Source organism: Macrosteles quadrilineatus, unplaced genomic scaffold (assembly GCF_028750875.1).
Source record: "Macrosteles quadrilineatus isolate MER2022 unplaced genomic scaffold, UCM_ALF_1.0 Scaffold_1__1_contigs__length_201487025, whole genome shotgun sequence".
In the NCBI taxonomy this organism is placed as follows: domain Eukaryota; kingdom Metazoa; phylum Arthropoda; class Insecta; order Hemiptera; family Cicadellidae; genus Macrosteles; species Macrosteles quadrilineatus.
Genome location: NW_026542594.1, coordinates 102,912,153 through 102,928,593, shown reverse-complemented (window position 1 = coordinate 102,928,593; position 16,441 = coordinate 102,912,153). Strand labels below are relative to the sequence as shown.

General features: G+C 38.7%; 1 protein-coding gene across 1 annotated transcript in view; it reads left to right on the top strand.

The window, feature by feature from the left end:
• The window catches only part of LOC129001386 (VPS35 endosomal protein-sorting factor-like), a 144,731-nt gene that overhangs the window by 86,782 nt on the left and 41,508 nt on the right, over nt 1-16,441 (top strand). Inside the window, exons 11-14 of the mRNA XM_054428675.1 lie at nt 6,336-6,511; nt 7,642-7,785; nt 13,881-14,044; nt 14,491-14,653. Of these exons, the coding sequence (XP_054284650.1) occupies nt 6,336-6,511; nt 7,642-7,785; nt 13,881-14,044; nt 14,491-14,653 (647 nt within the window). The remainder of the gene's footprint in view (nt 1-6,335; nt 6,512-7,641; nt 7,786-13,880; nt 14,045-14,490; nt 14,654-16,441) is intronic.

Sequence of the window (16,441 nt, the reverse complement as noted above, 5' to 3'; positions counted from 1 at the left end):
TGTACCTGTTGCTCGAATTCGAGCAATTGCGAAGCATTACAGGCGACTCAAAGATTATGGAAATACTCACGATCTATACACAGGGTGTCTACCAACCGGGAAATCCGGGGAAACCGGAAATTGTACTTAAATTTTTACTGGCCATGAAATGTACGGGAATTGTCCTTAAATGCCAGACTATGTCCTTAAATTTTTAATGGGCCATAATTTTATTGATCGCTAGTTGGTTAGGAGCACATAAAAGGTTTATCAGATGTTTGTTTACATTTTAATAATTTATTACTAGAGTAATTATGCAATAAAAATCCCATTAACAATCTCAAACCCATTAATATTTTATCAGGACAATCAAGTGTCAAGTCAAGTACTTCCAAGAACTGTTGACTCAGCAGCTAGCTCATAAAAGTTGTATCACTTTTATTCCTTTACAACTTCTTTTTTTATTACTAGGGTAATTATTATTAGATCTCAAACCTATTTTATCGTGAAAATAATAGCTTTATAATGGCTGTTAAATTTCACTTCTTACTTGTACTTTCGGCTTGAAGATTCAATTTGCCGCGGCCAGTGCCTAGTGCCATAAAACTGGTTTCATATTAAACATGTAAATAATCTACAGTCTTGTTTTATCTTTCAATTGACAAAACCACAAGCATTGTTGTTTGCATTATTGTTTTATCACTATGTAGGCCTGCTTGGTTTCAAATTAGGCTATGTCATTGCATTTTCTGTATCTTTGTCTTATATTGTTGGCTATTCAGGTTTCAATGTTTTTTGTTTCCCATATATTTATTTATTGAGTTGTATGCTTTAAGCAATCAAAATCTTATGAACTACAATGATGATATTGACTTTGCTGCTATTATAACCTCATTGTTAGTTTATATAGGCCCTCCTAAATAATTAGGTCTAGGCCTGGGTATTTTGATTCTTGAAAGAGCTGTAAAATATAATATTAAGAAAATGTAATTGAGCCTAAGATAAACAACTAATGATTGCTATGTGTCGATATTAACTTTGCAAATGAAAATACAATAATCTTACTCTGTGCTTATTGCTTATTAATAGCCGCTTACCATACCTTGATTTTGTACTAAGAATTGAGTAACAATATGCATTAAAGATTTTTTTTTCAAAAGTAGTCGAGTCGAACCTTACGTTGTGCCAGGGCAATCATGCCAAATTAATCGGCCTGGATCGGATAAGCTATGTTATGAAGTTTACGTGACTGATGGAGATATTTGTCGCTATCGCAGGAGACAATCATTGCGTTTCTCTGTTACACTATAAAAGCTTTACCTAAAGTATAGGTAGGCCTATGTTTGTTTACTTTCAATAAATTTCTATTTTGTAATTTTTAACTCTTATCTATTATTATTTACTTTTCTCTCTGGTACAATTACAGTGAATAACAAGATTAATACAGTTTGACAAATCAGGAAAATTATTCGGTAGGCCTAATGACACCGACAAAGGTTACGGCAAAGTGTCCTTAAATGTACGGGAATTGTCCATGAATTTTTTATCGAGAATGTAGTAGACACCCTGTTAACAGCTTACATAACAATCTAAAATTCACGTTGGAAGAAGAAAACAACAAGTCATTAAACGTTTTGGACCTCACAATTTCTAGATCAACAGATAAATTTCAATTTAAAATATACAGGAAACCAACCACATCATCCCAGACAATTCACATCAACTCACCATCATCCTCAAAGTCTTAAAATGGCAGCATACCACAGTTTCGTTAGCCGATTCCTATCTATTCCTATGAACGATAACGACAACAATGAAGAAATAAATACCATCAAGTTCATCGCAGTCTCTAACGGCTATAGAAGTGATATGGTCAATAAACAAATACATAAACATAAAAACAAAAATAAAGCTTCAACCATGAATTTAAAAAAAATAGTTTTCACTTCAACAGAATATGGCATTAGTCTAAACAACACTCTAAAAAATGATCTGTCGAAAAACAATGTAAAATTATCATTTAGAACCTCAAACAAATTGTCATCCCTCCTAAAAGAAAAAAGAAAATCCTCATCTGATAAAAGTGAACTAACAGGTGTTTACAAAATTAATTGTGACACTTGCCCCAGTTTTTATATATGTCAAACTGCGCGATCTTTCAAAGCATGTTTCAAAGAGCACCTGCCAAAGAAATCCACACAGAAACATAATTCCGCATTGCTGAGCATCTAATTACAAACAATCATTCATACACTTCAATAGACAATAATTTAGAAATTCTACAAATCCACAAAACTGAAGGCAGACATTTAAATGTAATAGAAGAGTACGAAATCTACAAAGCTGGCAAGGAAAATCCCCAACACATTTTAAACTAAAAAGCCTCTTTTGAAAGTAATTTTTTATATGAAACAGCAGTCAGCATTGAAAGAATAGTAACAACACACAAAGGACCTGATAAGAACTGGAGGAGGGGGGGGATGGCAGATGGACAAGACGGCAGTTACGACAGTCTGGACTAGCAACTTAATGTACGTGTACCGTCCACCGCGCAGTTATTTGTGGCCACACGTGTATTTGTAAATAATGTATTTATGTGTTGTTTCTCGTGACGTATTTATGGACTTTATGACGACCTCTTCGGAGTGATATCTATGTTCCATCGTCGCCTGAAGATGGCCCCACAGCTGGGCTGAAACCGCGGTTGCCGCTCATCGGTGACATTTGATCACATTGACGGATTAAAGGTATTTTAACCTCTAGATTAATTTAAGTTTGTGATCAGGAGGCAAAAAACAACAGATATAAAGTAATTTACAATCAATTGGTAAATTTTTTTGAAAATTACACTGTTTGACTCCTTTCAACATGGGTTTTGTAGAGGTAAGTCAGTTATAACTGCTGCCACTGATTTTATTGAATCGGTCATTGATAGTTTGGATGGTAAATTTAAGGTAGCGGGTTTGTTCTGCATGCATATTTTATTACAACTTTATCATTAAGAAATGAGACACTATTCATGTATATATATATATATTCCTAATGTACTTGATGAATAAAGATAATTTGAATTGAATTGAAGTGATAAGAAACATTCCAAGAGAGACTGTGTGAAGAAAATATGCATCCACTTGAAACCTACTGTACTGTATCCAAAAGATCCGGGGAAATGCGGTGGTATTCTCCTGCTACTTCTCTGTCAACAAAGTTTCGCACAACACTCAGGGCCGATTTACCGAACAGGCACGGTAGGCACGTGCCTAGGGCGCTAAGCAATTGGCTTTTTTGCAGGGAGCCAAAAATTGGAAAATAATCCAAATTTGGTGGTTGTATTTTCATGCGATTGCGGTAAAACTTATCCCTCGCGACCGTATAGACTTCATTATCGTATCCCGCGGCCATATGGACATCGTAATCGTCTCCCGCGATTGCGGCAAAATGCTAATCATATCCAAAAGTCGTGTAGAGATCATCATCGTCTTCCGCAATCACGGCAAAATTCTGATCATCCCTCGCGACCGTGAAGGTGTCAATATATCGTCCCCCACAGTCGTTTGGACATAGCAATTGTCTCCCGCCATTGCGGAAAAATAGTTATCACTATGAATACACAAACTATAATCGTCTCCCGCCATTGTGGAAAAATAGTAATCTCCCGCGGTCGTGTGGAGATCATCATCGCCTTCCACGAATGATGCAAAATTCTGACCTTTTCCTGCGGGCCGTGTGGACATTATCATCGTCTTCCACAATCGCTGAACTATTCTGGTCATTCCTCGTGCGTCAGATAATTCTTGTATCTGACGCAGTCCTGTAGACATCGCAATCGCCTCCCACGATTGCGGAAAATGTTTATGTTAATCTTATCCTGCAGTCGTGTGGAGGTCTTCCGTGATCGCGGAAAATTTCTGACTGTTTCCCGCGGATGTTTGGACATTATCATCGTCTTCCGTGATCGCGGCAAAATTCTGATCATCCCTCACAGCCATGTGTAGACATATCCCCTCACAGTCGTGGTAGAAGCAGTCTGTAAGAGACTTGTTGATTGCAGGTTTTCCACAACATTTGCTGTACCGCAGACTAGGCCTGGGTCTGTCCATAGCTGAGCCTGAGAGTCCCTCACAGTTGTGGTAGAAGCAGTCTGTAAGAGACTTGTTGATTGCGGGTTTTCCACAACACTTGCTGTACCGCAGACTAGGCCTGGGTCTGTCCATAGCTGAGCCTGACAGTCCCTCACAGTTGTGGTAGAAGCAGTCTATAAGAGACTTGTTGATTGCAGGTTTTCCACAACACTTGCTGTATCGCAGCCTAGGCCTGTATCTGTCCATAGCTGAGCCTGACGTAAGCTTCTAGGCAGCCAGTGCAACTCCGAGGATCGTGGATCGGATCGGAAAACCCCCCACCACCGGTCCGTGATGATGACGTGACGTCAACCATTACCGCAACGATATGGAGCTGAGTCATGAGCCTTGGTGGTGTAGTGGATAGCGTGTCGGGCTGATAATCTGAAGGTGCCGGGTTCAAATCCCGCTGGTAGCACTTTTTGTCAAAAATTTTTTTTCATATCAGCAAGTTTGGTTGGTTTGGTTAGGTTATGAAAGTTTAATTTTATAATTATAAAATTGAATTTGAGACATTTATAATTTTATTTTTAGAACAGAACTATTTTTTCGGTTAGTAAACCTTCATTCGAGTTTTTCATTATCAGCAAGTTTGGTTAGGTTATGACAGTTTAATTATATTTAATTTAAATTTAACCTACAAATGATACGTTTTGACAGTGACAGTGATAGAGATAAACATTTTCGGCGAACAGTTAGGCTATGAAGATGCGCCGGTATGATTCGGAAGCGTACGACATGGTGCGGTGGTGGGGGGTGTTCTGATCCTTGATCCTTGGAGTTGCACTGGCTGCCTAGACGCTTGTGAGCCTGATAGTCCCTCACAGTTGTGGTAGAAGCAGTCTGTAAGAGACTTGTTGATTGCAGGTTTTCCACAACATTTGCTGTACCGCAGCCTAGGCCTGTGTCTGTCCATAGCTGAGCCTGACAGTCCCTCACAGTTGTGGTAGAAGCAGTCTGTAAGAGACTTGTTGATTGCAGGTTTTCCACAACATTTGCTGTACCGCAGACTAGGCCTGGGTCTGTCCATAGCTGAGCCTGAGAGTCCCTCACAGTTGTGGTAGAAGCAGTCTGTAAGAGACTTGTTGATTGCAGGTTTTCCACAACATTTGCTGTACCGCAGCCTAGGCCTGTGTCTGTCCATAGCTGAGCCTGACAGTCCCTCACAGTTGTGGTAGAAGCAGTCTGTAAGAGACTTGTTGATTGCAGGTTTTCCACAACATTTGCTGTACCGCAGCCTAGGCCTGTGTCTGTCCATAGCTGAGCCTGACAGTCCCTCACAGTTGTGGTAGAAGCAGTCTGTAAGAGACTTGTTGATTGCAGGTTTTCCACAACATTTGCTGTACCGCAGCCTAGGCCTGTGTCTGTCCATAGCTGAGCCTAACAGTCCCTCACAGTTGTGGTAGAAGCAGTCTGTAAGAGACTTGTTGATTGCAGGTTTTCCACAACATTTGCTGTACCGCAGCCTAGGCCTGTGTCTGTCCATAGCTGAGCCTGACAGTCCCTCACAGTTGTGGTAGAAGCAGTCTGTAAGAGACTTGTTGATTGCAGGTTTTCCACAACATTTGCTGTACCGCAGACTAGGCCTGGGTCTGTCCATAGCTGAGCCTGAGAGTCCCTCACAGTTGTGGTAGAAGCAGTCTGTAAGAGACTTGTTGATTGCAGGTTTTCCACAACATTTGCTGTACCGCAGCCTAGGCCTGTGTCTGTCCATAGCTGAGCCTGACAGTCCCTCACAGTTGTGGTAGAAGCAGTCTGTAAGAGACTTGTTGATTGCAGGTTTTCCACAACATTTGCTGTACCGCAGCCTAGGCCTGTGTCTGTCCATAGCTGAGCCTGACAGTCCCTCACAGTTGTGGTAGAAGCAGTCTGTAAGAGACTTGTTGATTGCAGGTTTTCCACAACATTTGCTGTACCGCAGCCTAGGCCTGTGTCTGTCCATAGCTGAGCCTGAGAGTCCCTCACAGTTGTGGTAGAAGCAGTCTGTAAGAGACTTGTTGATTGCAGGTTTTCCACAACATTTGCTGTACCGCAGACTAGGCCTGGGTCTGTCCATAGCTGAGCCTGAGAGTCCCTCACAGTTGTGGTAGAAGCAGTCTGTAAGAGACTTGTTGATTGCAGGTTTTCCACAACATTTGCTGTACCGCAGCCTAGGCCTGTGTCTGTCCATAGCTGAGCCTGACAGTCCCTCACAGTTGTGGTAGAAGCAGTCTGTAAGAGACTTGTTGATTGCAGGTTTTCCACAACATTTGCTGTACCGCAGCCTAGGCCTGTGTCTGTCCATAGCTGAGCCTGACAGTCCCTCACAGCTATGGTCCCACGTGTGGCATTACCTCACCTCACTGCACAACCCCCACCACTACATGTCATGTGCCGAAGTTTGGCTTCCGTTTGTAGCTCAGCACTTCTCGGTAAATTATTACTCAGTATTATAATTTCAATGTTGTTGGGAGCAAATCAATCCTTTAAATATATTCTGGGTTATTATTGTGATTTTGTATCCCTAAGAAATAGATGTATATTTTTATTTACTTTTAAAATGTATTAAGGATGTCATTGTAGTAAAAATACAACATGCAATTAATTTCTGTTGGTTGGATCGAAAGGGAGTATTAAGTAATGTATTAGGCTCTAATTTGATTATAAGCTGAATAATCAAAGCATGAACAGCTTATACAAATAAATTCATTTTTTAAAAATAAAGCCAATATGTGTAATAATGTTTTTTTTTTATATGTTTTAGGTTATACCCTCAAACTTAACGTGTAAAATGTTGAAAGATGAAACTTAAATGCCGATAGGTAATATTACGGCCGATCAGGGTGATCTGGATTCTTTCTGTATTACCATCACTGTATCAGTCACAAAAGGACCAATATTTTACATCTAATCGCTCATGATCAACGGATTTACTTATATTAAGCATGTATGTCAAGTTAAAGATTGTGACTATTCTGCTAATTTGCCCATAGCCATTTAATGTGTTTGTGTGGTTGGATTTTTGTTTTATTTGTCTGCTGTAAAAAATACAATGTATACTGAGGATTTTTGAAGGGGAAAAAGCAACTTGGCTTTAGCAATTGTTAAGAAGAAAGGAAGGATACACAACTTGAAGAAAGAGTCCCAGAAGGTCAAAAGAAAACAAAAAACGAACACAATCTGACTGATAGTTCACCTCTTTCAGAGGCTTCTTCAGAGGTAAAATGATGATGATGATTCTACCTCTGAAGAAGCCCCTGAAAGGGGCCAAGTATAACTCAAATTGTGTTCCTTTTTTGGGTTTTTTAACTTCCTGGGTCTCCTTCTTCAGGTGAGTTAGTTCAGTTGTGTATCCTTCTTTTCTCTTTAGCAAATGTAAACTAACAAGTCATTTTAAAAACAAAAACACATTATTTTTATGGGAAATTTACAATGATATGTATTTCCAAAAAGTAAATAAGACCTATGAAAAGGCAGTTCCAGGGTTAATAAATAGAGGATTTGTGCCGTATTTTTTTTATCTAGTTCAAGAAGTTTTGTTACTCTACGTTTATCTTTTCAGAGTTTTGAAGTGGACGTGTTCTTACAAGACATCATCCAGCACTTGTCTCGTGACAGAGCTTATGAGAACTTTTACCCACAGCTACAGCACATGGCTGGGAAACTGCTAACTTTGACTACTGAATTGGAATCCCTCTTCACTATGGTATTCCACTGTTATCAAATCAACTTGTTTGTGAAGCATTCCAAATACAGTAGACCCCCTCTTAACCGACCCTAATGGGACCGGACCTAGGTCGGATAATTCAAAAGGTCGGATAAAACGGGCAATCCCTAAAATCATAACATAATGAAGTGCTATTCATTTAGAATTATATAATCATTATTTTGAAGTCATACTTGCATTATTTATAAAATAAACTACTCTTATCTCCTTTTTCATATTGATAGAAATGTCACAAATAAACACAAAACACGGTTAAGTCAAATAGGCCTACTTTCAGTGAATATATTATAATACTAGGCAAGAGTCAATAAAATTCCTATTTTAATAACTTTACTACTGTAGTGTATTAATTAATGCTTTCCAAATACATCGTAATACAGTACAGAACCTTTTGTCGTCATTAAAGATACAAGCGACAATTTTGTTACAAGACAGGACGTTTATTTATGGCCACTCACTGGAGATTCGAGGCACAAAAACTATCTTGACCTTGGAGTTGTTAACACCCCTTCCCTGCCCTCCCTACAAGTTGCATTGTTTGTTTACTCCAGCGATAAGATAATCAGTTCTCAAAATCGTAACGCACTTTATGATGTTATAAATTTGCTGCACAGATAACATATCTGATCAGATGTGCTCGAGCTACGAACGATGATGACAAACTGACAATAGGCTATGCTATATTTTTTGTGATCAACACAAAATAACTTATTGTTAGTCATATCCTGTAGAGATAAGCGTATGGTTCAGTTCTCATCGCCCAGCGTGGGAGCGGAAATGCCGAGATTCCTAGAAAGCGGCGGTTAAACCGAGCTGCTCTCAAAGCAAGGTCAGTTAAAACAAACTGTATTATTTTACGATCAAAGGCGGATAATCCGATTATCGGTTGAGGTCGGTTAAGAGGGGGTCTACTGTAACGTGGCTTATTACGTAAAGTATTACATTTTTCAGGAACCCTGCCAGTTTATCCCTACCAGTGATCCCTCCAGTTTATAAAATAAACATCTAATGTGAATATTAAAAAAGTATTTTAATTTTTAGTAAATGTAAACAGTACTTATACTCTATGATTAGGGATGGGTCAGTTGTTAAAGTCGGTTGTTGGCTTTACCGGGTTTTAGTAAAAAATTAAAAGCAAAAAATCCTAAACCGAGAATTGGGATAAAAAGTCAGGGTACCGATGCAATAAAATACCCATTATCAGCAGTCCCGAACCCACTAATATTTTATCAGGACGATCTCGTTGAGTCAGTAGTTTAGCTCATTAATGTTTTATCACTTTTATTCCTTTACGGCTTCTGTCAATTATGAGATCCCAAACCTATTTCATCATGAAAATAATAGTTTTATAATGGCTGTTAAATTCTAAGCCCTGTCCCTGTGTCGCCATATTAGTTTACAGCCATTGTATGTATGAATGCACAACAAACAATTGTCCCGGACCACTTGGATAGCTAGTACCTAGTGTTTTGGTTTTAAAGTATTGTTTTATAAAAATCGACTACTGAAGCAATGAATTTAATGTTTAACCTGTTACATTTTCAAATAATAACTAAATTAGTTCAGTTGAATCAAACTCATACTTTAATGTAAACAGAAAAACGAATACAAACAAAACCAACACAAAATAACAGGTGATTCACTTACACATATGGTCTTAAGTCAGTACATCAGTTAAACACATCAATTCTCCCCTCTGAAATGTTTTGGTAACGTTATTTTGCATTTGAGTAATTGGTCAACACGACGCCTCTAGACAGTTCCATCGTCCATTTGTACTTTATACAGAAGGTTGCTTTCCCTTTCCAATATTCTTCCAAAACTCCACTTGTCTTTTGAGTTTGAATAATTTCTCACTTGTACTCTGTCTCCCTCCTTAAAATATCTTGTTGCTTGCTTCACATGTTCAGTTTCTTGTTTACGTGTAGGATGTAAAAGAGCTATGTGTGTTCGAATCTTCCTGCCAAACATGAAGGAGTATGCATCACAGCCAGATGAATTTGAGGTTTGACGTAACTGCATAAGCATTCTGAAGAGTTTGACGTCTAGTCTCCCTCCCTCGTCTTCCATTGCTCTTAGGGACTTCTTCACAGTCTGAACATAACGCTCAGCCTGCCCGTTTGACAAAGGGTGGAAAGGAGCAGTTGTTTTGTGTACCACCCCTTTTTTTTTATAGGAACTGTTCGAAGACGCTAGACGTAAATTGACTTCCATTGTCAGAAACCAAAATCATGGGAAGACCAAATGTAGCAAATAGTTTTTTAAGTTCTCTTGTGTAAAATACTGTAGAAGTATTCTTAGTAGGTATTACCTCAATCCACTTAGAAAAGGCGTCCACAATAATAAAGTACCACTGTCCTTGCATTGGGCCAGCAAAGTCTATATGTAACTTTTCCCATGGTCCCTGGGGAGCTAGCCATGGATGATTTTGTTCCTTTCTTGGCTCATTTTGTTTCAAACGGCATTGTTTGCACGATTTTGCCAATTGCTCTATATCTCGGTCAATATTCTTCCATGCACAATTGCTTCTGGCTAGGGATTTCATTTTCTCCATGCCTAAATGCCCAATATGAAGTTCATCAAGAACCTTCCTACGAAGGGATTGTGGTATTAGAACTCGACATCCTTTGAATATACATCCGTCTTGAAGTGTTAATTCATTGTCATGGTACCCAAAAGCTTCCACTGATTTACCTTCTTCAAGTGCATGTAGTATTGGTTGAAGGTCATTGACCAATTACTCAAATGCGAAATAACATTACCAAAACATTTCAGAGGGGAGAATTGATGTGTTTAACTGATGTACTTGTAGTGAATAAAATCTACAGTCAATGATAAATACAACTAAACTTAACTCACATGATTGATTATTTAATATGTTTACTGTCATATGTTATTAGTAAATACTCAGCTTTGTTTATATTCCATTATTGTTCATAGTTCAGTTTTCAGATTAATAAAACCCTTTATTCTGATTACAATTAATCTGGGTTTACTTTCATTACAGTACTGACTTAAGACCATATGTGTGTGAATTAATGATCACCTGTTATTTTGTACTAGTGCACCTGTTGCTCGAATTCGAGCAATTGTAAAGTATTACAGGCGTTATTTCAAAAGGAATAACAGTCATAATTTCCGATTATGACTCAAAAGAGTCAACTCAAAGATAATGTAATCAATCACTCCACTCTAGTTATCGAAACTGCAAAAGTTATCGAACTCACTCTGAAAACGAACACTATTGTGTGTATAATGTGTTTACTAATGAACAGCTGTAATTAATACAAATATTATTCGTCTCTTTAAGTAAACAAAATCTTTTCATCAGAAATACATTGGGATTTTGATGGCCTGTGGGGCAAAGCCCGAGGACTTTTATTACAGGAATTAGTGAAAGGGGCCGTCTACACAAAAAATAGTTAATTTTGACACATCGTTTGTAAAAATCCGTCCATTGTTAACGAAGGAGTAGTGTTTCGTAGAAAACGCCTTCACTAATTATATATAAGGAAAGGATTTGTTTTGTTTGTACTAGTTTTTCTGTTTACATTAAAGTATGAGTTTGATTAAACTGAACTAATTTAGTTATTATTTGAAAATGTAACATTTCCCTTTTAGATTGTCAAATTTTGTGTTGGGTCTCGTGCCGGTTTCTTGAAATATTTGTCGATACAACATTTTCTTTGTCTTGTTCCTATCACTCTATTGGAATCCAGCCTGTTCAAATCAAGGTGTTCCATTGTTTTGCGACATACAGTTTTGCTCTCAGATTTAGCTAGTTCCATTGCCGATGCTTCGTTAACAACGTCTTTTTACGTGCGTTTCTCTCGTCCTTGAAGAAGTTTGGCTCGAATATCTATGTCATTCAAACCACGAATAAACTGAAGTTTAAGAAACATCTCTGCAACCGACTTTCCACAATCACAATTAAAGTCACAGTTGCTAGTTAATTTCTTAAGTGCTATTGAGAATTCATTTATGGATTTAAAACCTATTTCTATTGCATATATTACATTTTGTAAATATTGTCTATTTTATACGAAATAAAGGATTTTAATTTGATTTGATTTGATATGTATTTAATATAACTATTGATTGAACTCCAAACGTTTCTAAAAGTACCGTAAACGAAAAGATCAGCGGAAGCAGGGACAACGGCCGGCGTCGCGATTTAAAAAGAACCTCCTTGCACTACTAATTACTCAATTACACACGACTAACAAATTTTATTTGAAATTGCTTGGTTATATCATAGATAAAACATACTCCCTTATGGTTGTATGCTGAAGATCATCTCATTAGCTACAATTTTGTCGCTTGAATTTGCTTCTGGCCAAAAAACCCTCGCTTAGTAAATTTTTCATGTGAAGGTGTGATATTTTTTTAAATATTTTCAGTTGTTAAAATTTGAATTACGAAATCAGATTATATTATTTATACTGTCAGATTCTGCATTTAATTCAGATTCCGAATATATAACTGTAATTTCAGTCAAACTATTGTAGGGACGGCCAGGAGCGTATTAACAACCGTGTGCACAGCTTGAGGAACTTACATATCTGCATTGGGTCCCACATCGAGGTGGGGGATGGTTGCCGTAACGGCGCACTTTATATCCCAAATCTCCTATCTACCCAGTGTTCCAGTTGTGTTATACAGGGTGTATATAAAAAATCTACTTTTTCAAGGAACTATGAATTTTCTGTCATATCATGGGGCCAGCCCACAAGGAGTCGGAAGAAAATATTAAATGGAAGCATAGGTCAATATGCACATCAAATGAAAGGTCTTCTTTAGTAGAAGACAATGCCGCAAACCGCACTTCAAAAGGTTGATCCTGCGCAAAATGGCAGCCGTTCAAAGATTTCTTGAATATGCCATTTTGAATCTTTGAACGACTGCTATTTTTTACTCAGGCGAAAAATTCATAGTTCCTTGAAAAAGTAGATTTTTAGGTGTGGTGTTGATGTACCAAATCTTATTGATTTATCTGTTGTCGTTTGGAAAATATTAAGCCCGTGCGGGACTTTATATACACCCTGTATACATCGATGCTTTTCTTACACCGGTGTTGATCGTAAACTCCTCAGATAGATCTCCTTCCACTCTCACTTTGGCTTTTGAGTCTTTCATACACATTTCTGTTAGTTTAATTAGTTTTTCTGGCAAACCATGCTTTTTTAAACTTTTCTACACGCTGATTCTGTCTATGCTGTCGTATGCTTTTTTGAAATCTATAAATATTGCACTAACATTCTTGTTGAACTCCCAATATTTTGAAATTAACTACTTTAGAAAAATCTGCTCTATTGTGGACCTCCCTTTCATAAATCCAGTTTATTGTTGTTCAATTAGCGTTTTTTCATAGGGGTTTAGTCTTGAGACAATGATTTTTGAAAGTATTTTATATGTATTATTTAATAAAGAAATTCCTCTGTAGCTCTTGCAGTTTTGTTTGTCCCCCTTCTTGTGAAGAGGAATGATTGTTGCCGTTTTTGGCGTTTTTAATTCATTAGGTATCTTTTCTTTTTGCCATATAGTTGTGATTAGGTTGTGGATTTCATTTTCCAATATGCTTCCTTCACTCTTGATTACTTCTGCTGTGATCCCATCTTCGCCCGGAGCTTTGTTGCATTTTAATTCTTTGATTGCCATTTTCACCTCTTCTAACGATGGTGGGTCTATATGAGGCTGTTCTGGCTGTATATGATGGAATGTTGTATCTTCATCAGGGTATTAACGACAGTATTCTCGCAGTTTAGCTGGCCACCAAAATAGTCTTTCCATATTCTTAGTGTTTTCTCTTTTTCTGTGGTAACTTTTCCTTCTTCATCCATTATGCCGAATGTTCTCGCTTTAAATCCTCCTTTGAAGAATCTTATAGTTCTATAAAAGTCTCTAGTATTATTGGCTGTTCTATCTTCTTCTGCTTCTCTGAGTTTTTCATTTAAGTAGTCTCTTTTATCTTAAGTATGCTTTCAACATTTTTGTTTTATTTCTACATTGTCTTGCATTATGTAGAAACTAATACTGGATCATGAGTATCTTTTAATTTCAACGTATTGTTTTAGGAGAAATTCATGCCGTTCGTAGACATGATCAGGAATGAGGGTGTGAAGGTGGCAATATGCAAGAACATCATGGTGGAGTTTACAGCCAAGATGGGACCAGTCAATGACCCAGTCACTACCAACGCACTCATGTCCATCTGTCAGATCATGCATGATTCAGTCAAGTGAGTAAAGGAGATATTATCACAAGAAATAGGAATTTAAATCTTCTAACATGTAAAAAATATATATTTATTATAAAAATAACCAGACAATAGTTTAAAAAATATAAGTATGTTGTTGGATTTAAATAACCCTGCTTTTATAATAATAGTGACATTCATGTTAAGGTAAAGATGTTGTGTCTAAAGTTTTACATTTAAAAAATTAAACACCATCAATTATGCATGTTGATTCTTGTGTTGGTATCAAGAACCTGAGTTGTTGAAATAAACTTTACATTGAATAAGTAATAACTATCTAATCTTTACAATATAGCTATTTTTGAATAAATCATAAATGAACAGTTCTATTTGAATACCCTCAAATGTTACGGTTAATATTGTCTTAGTATTAAAACATAGGTCTACTGTGAGTTGAATAATGATTGTACTATGTTTGTTTTTCTCAGTGCTCTAACTGTGGAAGATGAGAAGAGGCAGATCAGTCAGCTGATTGCTCAGTTAGTGTTGCGGGTAGATCACGGCCGAGACTTTGAACAACAGCTATCCTTCTACGTCGAGGCTAGAGCTGCATTCAGCAACTTGGACTATGTACATGCTATATTGGTCCAGGTATGATTTTTAATCACAAGAAAGAAATTTATAACTGACAATTATTAAAATTGTTAAGTACGAAATAAGATCAAGTTAGGAATATTGAATTCATATCTTCAATAGTTCATCACTTAATAGCAATATTATTGCAAAATACCTTCTTTAATTTATGCTTGTTTTGTTCATTAATTTGCCAGGACTACTGCAAATACTTAGATTTTTCTTTGTTGTATAGTTGTTACTGTCTTATTATTTAAAATTAGCCTGATTAATAAAATAGTGAAAACAATACAGTTACAATTCAACAACATGTAATCTAATTAAAAGACAAACTAATAAAACCTAACAAAATACAAATTATTGGCCTAGTACACAAAGAGTTCAATACAATACAATACAATACAATACAATATTCTTTATTGTTAATTCGTCAAGAATTACAATAGTGTCAATACAATAGTGAATTGTACATGTTAATTTTCATAAAATTCCTTTATTGAGTAGAAGGGTCTTGCGATTAGCCACTTCTTCAACTCCTGGTGTAGCTTGTTGCCAGTCAGGTCTCTCAGGTAGTCAGGTAGATGGTTCCTCAGCTTGCAGCCGGTGTAGGGAGGTTTTTTCTCCCAAAGAGTTGTTCGGTGAACTGGTAGTGCAAATTTGGAGCCATGACGGGTGTTGTAGTGGTGCAGGTCTCGGTTTCTTGGGGGGTTTATTTCATTCACATACTTTATAGATTCAAGTATGTAGAGAGACACCATTGTGAGGATTCCTCGGTTTGCGAATGCTAGTCTGCAAGTCTGTGGTGGGACAAGGTTGGCGACCCCAAAGCAGAACAACGAGCGACGCTGCGACATTGTCGCGGACACGAAACGCCGAGAAACGCGGGCCTGCGGACACATTTACGGATCATAACTACGATCGTGCCGTGGCCGCGATTATTGGACCGACGATCGCACCGTGACCGCGAGTCATAACGACGATCGGGCTGTGACCGCGGAGTCATAACGACGATCACGCCGTGACCGCGAAGTCCTACCGACGATCACTCTGTGACCACGAGTCATACCGACGATCACGCCGTGACCGCGAGTCATACCGACGATCGCGCCGTGACCGCGGAGTCCTACCGACGATCGCGCCGTTACCGCGGAGTCATACTGACGGTCATGCCATGATGGCGAGTCATACCGACGATCACGACGTGACCGCGGAGTCCTACCGACGATCACTCTGTGACCACGAGTCATACCGACGATCACGCCGTGACCGCGAGTCATACCGACGATCGCACCGTGACCGCGGAGTCCTACCGACGATCGCGCCGTTACCGCGGAGTCATACTGACGGTCATGCCATGATGGCGAGTCATACCGACGATCACGACGTGACCGCGGAGTCCTACCGACGATCGCGCCGTGACCGCGAGTCATACCGACGATCGCGCCGTGACCGCGGAGTCCTACCGACGATCGCGCCGTGACCGCAGAGTCCTACCGACGATCGCGCCGTGACCGCGGAGTCATACTGACGATCATGCCGTGATGGCGGAGTCATGCTGACGATCGAGCCGTGACCGCGAGTCATACCGACGATCGCGCCGTGACCGCGAGTCATGACGACGATCGCACCGTGACCGTGGAGTCATACCGACGATAACCCCGTGACCGCGGAGTCATACCGACGATCGCGCCGTGACCGCGAGTCATGACGACGATCGCGCCGTGACCGTGAGTTCTACAGACGATCACCCCGTGACCCGCGAGTCACAAGTTTCTATAGGTACCTGTAAATTGTTACCCATTTTTT